The 10841-nt window shown below is 40.7% G+C and overlaps 1 protein-coding gene across 2 annotated transcripts; it reads right to left on the reverse strand.

The window, feature by feature from the left end:
• Positions 1 to 2122: 2122 nt before the first annotated feature.
• On the reverse strand, positions 2123 to 9569 carry LOC130370247 (GTPase IMAP family member 4-like). Of its 2 annotated transcripts, XM_056575950.1 has the most exons (4): positions 9507 to 9569; positions 9199 to 9277; positions 3069 to 3754; positions 2123 to 3014 (listed from the first exon to the last, which is right to left on the reverse strand). In XM_056575950.1, the coding sequence occupies exons 2-4, from the start codon at positions 9215 to 9217 to the stop codon at positions 2928 to 2930; spliced, it is 792 nt and encodes a 263-aa protein (XP_056431925.1). In that variant the 5' UTR covers positions 9218 to 9277; positions 9507 to 9569; the 3' UTR covers positions 2123 to 2927. The 2 variants fall into 2 exon arrangements, with proteins under 2 accessions (XP_056431925.1, XP_056431926.1); XM_056575951.1 differs by having other exon boundaries at positions 2926 to 3754.
• Between the last annotated feature and the right edge of the window lie 1272 nt (positions 9570 to 10841).

The raw sequence follows: 10841 nt of genomic DNA on the forward strand, positions 1-10841 counted from the left end.
CAGACGATATTATGAATCACAAACGACTTTGTCGGGTTCTGCGACGTCTCTGGTTCTTCCACTTTCACATCAACCTGAAGTCGACTGAACCGCGCGCTGCCTGCTGCCGGCTGTCCGCTGCCGGGCGATGGTGCCTCGCGGCAACCGGCGGCATGTCGCAGTTCATGTACTTCAGCGAGTCAAACCAAAGTTCCTTTCCCCCAATTCCTTCTCAACCATGGCTCAGATAACCCCCACGACAGTCTCGTTGTGGAAATACAAGACACGTCAAAGAACCGACAAGAAACACTTGCGTTATAGTGTGTGTATTCACATTGATGTGGACGTTGAAGAACCAGGAACGTCGGAGAACCCAACGCGGTTGTTTGAGATTCATAATATCGGCTCACACAGCTTTTGGCCGTGATACTATATATTATATGATATAGATATCTGTGTAGGCTATATGATAATATTTAGATACAGAGCTCCAGGACTCCCGTGTGTTCTAGAATATTTACAGAACACGGCTAAAGGCTGTGTGCGCCTGCCATTGCGATACATCCACTGTTAACAGAGCGCATGGTACCGCACGTGGCTGCAAGCTGCTCAGGGCCACACCCCCACCCTCCTCCTTGACACGCCCACCGAAACAGCGCATTTGGGGGAAGCTCAATGTGCGACTGGCTCGGAGTGGCTGTAACTCTGCACCACGGCTGAATTTCGGGAACGTCTTTGAATACTGTGTTAGTTGCCCACTAATACCTATATTAAAGAATACATAAAATAGCATGTCATGGGACCTTTAACATATTTTGTACACTCACAAACCAGAACTTACCACAGGGGAAAAGGGCCCTATTCAACACATAAGTTGTGGGTTTAAGCCCTGGGTCCAGTTTTCTGAAAATATAGTTTTTCTGATGCTCCAGTTGGATGAAGCCAGAAGAGGTCTTGGGGTTGGTGCTTCCATCTCACCTCCTGTGGCATCACACAATGATAGCTGGAGGTCGTCTAAATACCCCTCTGTTAAAATGTTAAAAAAAAAAAATCAAAAGCACAAATATTTGTTTATCGAACAGTGTGTACTGCGTGTAGTGGCTGTTAAAGGCATAACTTTTTTTCTTTACTTTTTATATTAACACAATGCTTTGGGCAACTGGAAGCATCGTTAAGTACATACCAATAGCCTCTGGAGCAAAGACCACCTCAGAGCTATTGTCAGGAGCATCAACAGAAGGATTAGTCTTCTGACTGCAGCTATCTGTACCAGAATAAAAAACAAAGAATTATTCACAGCATTTAGATGGTCTACTTGTCCCAACACTACTTGCACATGATAGTCGGTTATTAGTTATCAGTGATATCAGCGCACAGATTTAAAGACAACTCAGACCCCAGCCACGGTCTGTTCCCCCTTCTGACCAAACCCAAATTGTATAAGCCTAGTCTAGTATGGCAATTGTGATATTCGATATAATGTTGTTACTTGAAGAATAATAAGAGAAAAGAAAAGAAAGCAGAATTGGGAACTCAAACCTGAATGAGATACAGTACAGATTGTATTATCATAATTGACAAATAAAAGGTAGCATTTCATTTGGAGGGATATGCAGGCTAGGCCCACAGATTTGGCCCTGCCCCTCAGAGATCACTTAGTTGAACTTGTGGTGGTAGCATATGACTTATAATACTTATAATTTAATCTGATATTATGGAAATGATTATTAAAGCCTATTTTTTGTGATTTTTCCAGACAGAACCGTATTTATTTCAAATGTTTTATTCTGCATACATGTTGCTAATGTAAAGAGATTATAATCATTATATGTATACTGTCTCTGATCAACGGTAGGTATACATGTTGTAGGAGTGGAAAAGGGCGGCAGAATATTAATGACATACTGTATATGTTGTTAAGTATTCTTATATTATATTTATGTAAGATTATATTTTCTTAATATTTTCAAGATCCTGATTACAATAGAAAGTGTTTCTAAAAATATAATTTTCAAAAAGATTTGAAAACGGGTTAAAATTGAATGATAAAAGTACTTTTAAGAATTGAAAAAGTCCCAGTTTACTCTATATGATGTTTTTAAATGTTTTTTTGGAGAAAAAAATTATCCAGTCAGTACAGGAAATTATATGTTTATTGATTTACAATATGCAAGTTATATATGCGACTGTGAAGTCAATACATCCTTAATTGATTATTTTCCAGTGAATAAATCATGACAATAAAAACATATATGAAGCCAGTTTTATGCAGGATTGAATCAACTGTAAAACCAAGAACCCATCTGATGTTAAGTCTAAAATGTATCCAATTAACTTTATTTTCTGAACCATGTTAACTATGAATATTAACTCAAGCCAATGATCAGGCACATCTCCAAGTGAAGTGAAAACTAGGAACGTAAAGATAAGTTAAGCAACAGGGGAGAGACAAGATGTCAAGCCGCTCCTCCACTGCCCCCTGTACTCCTTTTCACCTAGTCGTCTGTCTGCTTCCCTTACAGGAGGGCACGAGAGCCTTTTGCAGTTCTGCCCCCGCTTTTCAACCAGACTGAGTGCCCCGATATTCAAAAATACAAAAAATATATCACGGTCCAAATGACCCTGATACATAAAACAACAGGCAAAGGTAAAGGTGAAGCGGTCGTGGTATAGGGGAAGCATTTGAAAAATCTGGATCGTAAACCCTCCGGCCCCAATGGCCATATTAGATACTTTAAAGTAGGGGTGAACGATTCATCGATTAATTGAATCGATGAATCGTAAAGGTGAAGCGGTCGTGGTATAGGGGAAGCATTTGAAAAATCTGGATCGTAAACCCTCCGGCCCCAATGGCCATATTAGATACTTTAAAGTAGGGGTGAACGATTCATCGATTAATTGAAATTGCGACGTAATATAACGCAATATGCAAATTGCAAAGGCTGCGATTAAGAAAACCATGACCATATTTTCCACCAACTTCCAGCAGGTTTCTTCTCCTTCCTAGCCTGTTCCTCCTTCCTTAACTTTTCCTCCTTCCTAGCCTGTTACTCCTTCCTTAACTTTTCCTTCTTCTTTGCTGCCTCTACCTCGTACATGGCGTTGGTATAACGCCCTCCACCGTTGAAATCCACAACCTTCTCCACCTTTTTCAGCAGCTCGAGAACTTGCTGCCTATCACCTTGATCCCTGTTGTTGAATACGTGGAACCTGCCTCCACACCTGTGAATCAAACCCCTGAAGTCAGCAGAGCTGGACAGGTACTCCTCTATCAGCTCCTCCAGGGCATCTCCCCTGGCGAACAGCACCACTGTGTAGTCGCGGAGCGCCGCTTCACCAAATACCTCAGCTATCATATCCATGGCCCTTTTCACCTCCTCTGTGTAGCGTTGTAGCGTGACCACCAGGAGGAAGGCGTGTGGGCCGGGGGCCGTCAGGGCCATGCTTTTGCTGATCTCCTTGATGATCTGTTCCTGGGTCAGTTGTGTGTGTCCAAAACCTGGCATGTCCACCACCGCCACCTTCTTCCTCTTCCTCCTCCTGCTTGAACTGCTCTTCGCCTCCTCTTCAGCATGGTATCCAGAGGTCTCCAGCTGGCAGACTTGGGTCACGGAGGCTGGGCCACAAATGGACTCGAAGGGACGCTGGCCAGCCTGGCCAAGGATGGTGTTCCCTGAGGCGCTCTTCCCAGACCCCGTGTTTCCAATCAGGATAAGTTTCAGCACTTCTTCTGGATCATTCTCTCCCATGTCGGTTGGACACGGTCCCGTTGCTCCTGTGGGTGGAACATTACACAAGCTATCCATTATATTGCATCGTCTTGTCCCAAAATTACTTTCTTAATCTTGGGGTGAGTTATCTAACACAATGCTGAAATAGTTATATAATACTAACGGTAAATTCCCAGTTTAAAAAATTTTCAGTTCATGATTTAATAGATTTCGAGCATTGTCCTTGAATACAGGGTCTCCTGGGTCTCTCTTTCTAGTATTGGAATACCACAGCTGGCCACTGGGCAACTTTTGCCAGAAACCTTGAGACCTTGTTTTGGCCATGTGATTGGACAAATGCATTGATTTGTAAATGTATTGTAAGAAGTGGATCTCTATGATGACCTCAGCCTGGAAGAATGCAAGAAACTGCCTGGATTTTGACAAAAAAGCAGAACTGCAGATTTGTGTAAATATTGCAGAAGAGTGCACACAGATTTACAGGCAATTCCTTGCCAACAAATAACTGCTGGAAGCTGCCAGTAATGAGCACATATATCTAAAATTTACAGTTTTATAGTTAAATGCTTAATAAATGTAGCAGGCCTAATTTAAGTTTTGGATGCATGGACATGCTGTTATTTTCCTAATGTTTAGATTATTTTAGGCTTAACGTTGTGCAATTGAAAAGCCTAATTTATGCTTCTTCATACATCCCAACAACAAGGTCTATGTACCTGACTTTTCTGTAGGCTACAATGCTGTGCAAATGATATAAATCACACGGACAAATCGTCGTGTAGCAGTCATTGATTTTAAGAAAATAAATGACTCTCGCGCAGTTTCAGGTCAGGCTAAAATCCCTTTCTTCGCAAAGTGAGTAAAAAAGTGGGATTAAGTTGAGACAGCAGTTGCCGTAGTCTACTGCATCTAAACAATTTAGTATGTGATGGACACGTTTGACTCGTGGATAGGCCTATGTATCTATGAGATTCCGTAAACCACACCCCAGAATTGTTTATGTTTCAGTACGCGCAGATTTGTTTTTAAACCTAGGCCATACCTGCCAACATTTGACTAGCAAAATCCGGGAGATTTCGGCGGCGGGGGGCGGGGCCGGTGGTGGGGAGCATGGATGACAGAGGTGGTTACAAATGTTGGTTTTAAGGGATGTTGTGCATATAAGTAGCTATTTATAGACAACATATTCATCATGTAGTCTTCAGTATATAAATAAATACACAATAACTGTATTCAATAACAAAAAACGTATTTTTTATGTATCATTATGTATGTATTCACAATGAATTAATTGACAATCACTTATTTATTAACTAACTATTACAATAACTTATCAATTCATGACACAACAAAGTCTGTGCTGCCCCGGCAGCACGGACACATTAGTGCCATAAAGCACTCATGTGATAAAACATGCATTCGGGCGTATTATATCATATCACACGCGTAGATATTAATTGCGAGCGCGCAAATTATCTCTGCGCGCGCGCTCACTCAGAGCGCTGCTCCCCGAGCGAGGAAAACAGCTCTATGGAAGCATATATGTAGCAAAATTCAAATGGCAATGCAATTTGGAATTACATTATGCATTTGACAATTCATTATGCAATTTTATAATGTAATTTGTAAATACGTTATTCAAAGTGTATTTTAACATGCAAAGTGACAATGCAATCCTCAATTCAATTTGCAAAAGTTATAACAATACAAATAGAATAACATTTTGTCAAATTCTTTGAGTTCCTTTATACAAATTGAAAAGCTATAGCGCCCCCTTGATTGCAATCCACTTCGCCACGCTCTGTGTGTTGCGATATTCAAATGACATTTCAATCCGCAAAACGGAATCCAAAACGGAATCCAAAGAGGAATCCAAAAAGTCAATATGCAAAGTGGCAAACGTATCAGCCAATCAGCGTCTGGGCGGGAACTACGTCACTTGCTCGTAATTTCCTTGTTCACTTCTAGTTCATATGTATGGAAGCCCGTTTCCGCCACGTAAAAGAAAAAAAATGCAGGTCACAACTCATTATTTTGAGATAGTATCTCATTATTTTGAGATAGTATCTCGTTATTTTGAGATAGTATCTCGTTATTTTGACATAGTATCTCGTTATTTTGACATAGTATCTCGTTATTTTGAGATACTATCTCATTATAATGAGATACTATCTCATTATAATGAGATAACTTCTCAACAGGACCAGACCAGTCATTGTAGCCTAATTGTAGCTTATCCATAGGTGCTACATATAGCCTATTATTACAGTAGATTAGCTGGAGATGATGAACTCGATTATTAAAGATTATTTCAGACGGAGGTATACAAATGCTGAAATTTTGGCTCGATTATCTATGGAGCACAACATAAACATTAGTAAAAGAACTCTAGAAAGAGTGCTTCATAGAAATCAGCCGTACACCACCAGCGTTCAATACGTTGGTTCCCCGTGCTTGGACCTAGAGTGACACAGTCTGGGGAAATGCCGTTTTCACTGATGTGAATAAAACTTTGCATTGCGGCAATGTGTGTGTTCTCCGTCCCGCGATCCAATCTCACTTTCAATGGGCGACCATGCTGCATCACTGAATCAATGAAATACCCCGCTATAAGACGTAGGTCGCTGTTAGTTGAGTGGGTGTTTAGCCAGATCATCTTTGGCGAGAACCCATCAATGCAACCACTGATGCATATCCCATACGGCTTCAATTTGTCATATCCATCTATGTGCCACACATAATTCGGGCCACGACTGACACTCTACGTCTCAGACGGTGCCGTGCACGGAGATCCACGCCACCACCATCCATTTGACGCAGCAAGAGACGAACGGTCTCTCTGTCCGTGATGATCCCTGCCATCCAACACTTCTGTTGCATCCACCTGTAGCCATGTTGTTGGCCAGAGGACTGTAATTGGCGATGTATGAAATCGGCTACTTCTCCGATGTCCGCCTTATTGCGTCTTCGCCACAGCTGATTCCTATGAAGCACTCTTTCTAGAGTTCTTTTACTAATGTTTATGTTGTGCTCCATAGATACCGTATTTTCCGGACTATACGTCGCTCCCGAGTATTAGTCGCATCAGTCAAAAAATGCTCCATGACGAGGAAAAAAACATATATACGTCGCATCGGTGTATAAGTCGCATTTATTTTTAAACATTTAAACAAGAACGTTTAGTCTGGAGAGACTGAATAAAATTGCAATAGCAATATAGGCGTGTCGGTCCCACTCGTAGTTCTGAGAGTATACCGAATTCAGTGACACCGGGATTCCACCGGACGCGTATGCGCCGCGGTCCTAAACCTGAGCGCACGATCGGGAGGTGGAAGTTGCCAGCGGAGTGCTCCAGTTTTCGCCGGCCAAGTCATGCGCTGTGATATGTGTGACAGCTATGTTGCACAACATTGCAGCTAAGGCTGGGGTAGCTTTGGTTGAACCGGAGGACATTGAGGACGATGACGACGAGAATATAATTTATTCGGTGGTGCACTAGGCTTGCAGCGTTTAGGCCTAATAAATGACGGTGCCATCTTGCGGCCGAAGATTATGTACGCACAATTTTGGTATATAAGTCGCTTCGAAATATAAGTCGCAGGGCAAGCCAAACTACAAAAAAACCGCGACTTATAGTCCGGAAAATACGGGGTAATCGAAATTCCCATCACTACTCCCACCCCCCACACATAAAACAGTCAGACACAATAGAAAGTGAAGTAGTTCCCGCCCAGACGCTGATTGGCTGATACGTTTGCCACTTTGCATATTGACTTTTTGGATTCCTCTTTGGATTCCGTTTTGCGGATTGAAATGTCATTTGAATATCGCAACACACGGAGCGTGGCGAAGTGGATTGCAATCACGGGGACGCTATAGCTTTTCAATTTGAATAAAGGAACTCAAAATAATTTGACAAAATGTTATTGTATTTTTATTGTTATAACTTTTGCAAATTTAATTGAGGATTGCATTGTCACTTTGCATATTAAAATACAGTTTGAATAACGTATTTACAAATTACATTATGAAATTGCATAATGCATTGTCAATTGCATAACGTAATTACTTATTGAATTGCAAATTGCAAATTGCATTGCCATTTGAATTTTGCTACATATATGCTTCCATACAGCTCCTCGAGAGCATTACCTCGTTGCAAGCGAGAGCGGGAAACAACTTCGGTCGCACAAAACAGGCAGGACGGGCTTTCCTATGATTGGCCGTTTCTGAAGCGCGATATTTGATTGACAGCCCCCCTCAGCCCTCCTCTCATTCAATTCTGAATTGTACAGTAAATGGCTGAAACGATAGTTACGTATTGTAACTCTCGATTCTATGAGTATAGGCGCAGGAGGAGGGCTGTCAATCAAATATTGCGCTTCAGAAATCTAGAAAGACCTGGTTGAAACTTTCTTTTCACTCACGGAAAATGGTTGTGTTTGTGTGTCCGTGTGAAACAATTAGTCATTATTTTCTAATAACCGTTAATCTTTTGTTTGATTATAAATACGTTTTTACAACATTTTAATTAACCACAAAATGAAGAATGACGCAAATAAAGATTAAACTTATTTATTAGAGCCTAACATTTCACATTTCTGTAAAGGCACATCTATCGAAAATACTTTAAGAATTTGTTTTTGTTTCGTAAAATAAACAAGACTATATGATGTTGGATATCAGTTATGATATTTTAGTTATTTTAAAATTATTTCATTTATCCTCAATGTGTATTGGCAAATCAGATTTGTCTTGAAGCGATTGCGATTCAGCCTACGCATAGCATGCACGCACACTCACCAGAACAACGACGAACTAGTTCAAAAGTGGTCTGCAGAATACAGAGCATGTATCACGTATCTTAAATCCCCCCCGCACACGCACACATTATTTTTTTCCCTGACATAGGCCTACGTCAGACGTGTTATTGTGGTAGGCTATATATTATAGTAGCCTACTTGGAGGAAAGGTGGTTTGAATTCATTTTAAACAGTGCTGTCTTTTCCTATTTTTGAAAGGAAGCAACTTTTCACCTCCCCTTGACCCGCGCATGGATCGAAAGAGCGCTTGTTTAAATCCATCTTCGGAAAATTGTAGTTTCACTGGACGCTACGGGGCAGGAATTCTCGACGTCGGTTAGGAGAAGGGGAATCGAATTAATTGCAAACAGTGCTGTCTTTTCATATGTTCTAAAGGAGGCACATTTTCATCTCTCCTTGACGCGATGACGTTTTTCGCAAAGGTTAAGGAAAGGAGGAATAAAGCAAAGGATATTTGACATTCCGTAGAGCCCCCTGACGACGTTTTCCACAAAGGTTAAGGAAAGGATGCATAAAGGTTAGTCGATTTGACAATCCGTAGATGCCCCTAAACATCTATGGGTGGAAAAGAAATAGCCCCCAACCTACGGAACCATTATCTAAATGTTCATGTCAGCAACAATATACGATTCACTTAATGGCTTCTGAAGATAAATCCACCTTACCTGACTCCATATTGAGCATTTCTTTCTCAATATTATTCTTTCCTACTGTCGTTTATCTGTTGTTCAGGTCAACCTCGCCCTAAAAAATCAAGAGGTTTGCGCAGTTTCAGATCGGGCAAAAATTCCATTCTTCCAACTAATGACTTAGGCCTAGTTCAAGTGAATTCCCCCCAAAGTATTTCATTAACATAGGCTACCGCAAATGTCCTTCAATGTATTTTAATGGTCGCCAATGATGTTAATGCAATCCTTTGGGGAGAATTCACTTGAACTAAGTAATTTCTTTTAACATAATGTAGGATACCCACCTCCGTTCAGTAGGACGCCCTCTTCACTTCTCCAGAAAGAAACGTATCCGCGCAGATTATGCTGCGATCTTTATAGCTCCATGGCTGACCGCGGGGGGTGGGTCCAGGCCGTTTCTCAATTCCTCGCTAACACGCGTACTACGGACTCGATGACTTGCAAGTAGGCCTACGTACTATGGCAAGCCGAATTGACATTTATTAACTAAGTTTGACTATCCGGAATTTACATTGTAGATATCAACAACTTCATTCAAGATATCTGTTACATAGTTGTGACTAGTCGAAACGACAGTTAGAGATATCTGTGACGTAGTTTTGACTAGTCGAAACGATAGTTAGAGATATCTGTAATTCAGTTTTGACTAGGCGAAACTGAATTATAGATATCTGCAATGACTTCAAGGAAAACGACATTCAACTCGTCACACATCTTAAATGACAATTGCAGATATCTGTAATTCAGTTTCGCCTAGGCAGAATGAAAGTTAAAGATATCTCAAACGTCATTTGAGTGTTGGGCATTACGTTTTAGATATCCAGAATTACGTAATTTCCCCTTGCCGCCATAATCAAAGAAGAAGTGGGTTCATTTCCGAATGGAATAAGAAAGGAGCAGTCATGGCGTTGGCTGTGATCGAAAAGATCACGAGAAAATATGGAGCGATGTAATCAGTGAATTGTGTGAATGATGATTGAACGAGGAGCTGCTCCGCTCCCGCTTAAAGTAAACGGTCCTATAATTTTTCATTACAGATATCTGAAACGTCATTACAGATATCTGAAACGTCATTAGAGATATCTGAAACGTCATTTCGCCTAGTCAAAACTCGAATTCAAGATATCTTTAATTCAGTTTCGCCTAGGCAGAATGAAAGTTAAAGATATCTACAATTGTAGATATCTCTAATCAAAATTCCTTTCAAGATATCTATAACTTGATATTAGATATCTACAACGTCATTTCGCCTAGTCGTAACTCCAGTTAGAGATATCTACAACGTCATTTTGACTAGTCGTAACTCCAGTTGGAGATATCTACAACTTCATTTCGCCTAGTCAAAACTTAATTTAAGATATCTAAAAAGGGACATGTAGATATCTTGAATTGAGGTGAATTAAAGATATCTTGAACTGGAATTATGACTAGTCAGAATCAAATTGTAGATATCTGAAACTGGAATTACAGATATCTACAATTCAGTTGCAGATATCCGTAATTCACAAAGTGGATATCCGCAACTGAATTGTAGATATCCGCAATGAGAAACCCCATAGACATGAATGGCGAAAATGACGTAATTTCGCCTAGGAGGAATGTCTTTGTGGATATCTGAA

Source organism: Gadus chalcogrammus, chromosome 17 (genome assembly GCF_026213295.1).
Source record: "Gadus chalcogrammus isolate NIFS_2021 chromosome 17, NIFS_Gcha_1.0, whole genome shotgun sequence".
In the NCBI taxonomy this organism is placed as follows: domain Eukaryota; kingdom Metazoa; phylum Chordata; class Actinopteri; order Gadiformes; family Gadidae; genus Gadus; species Gadus chalcogrammus.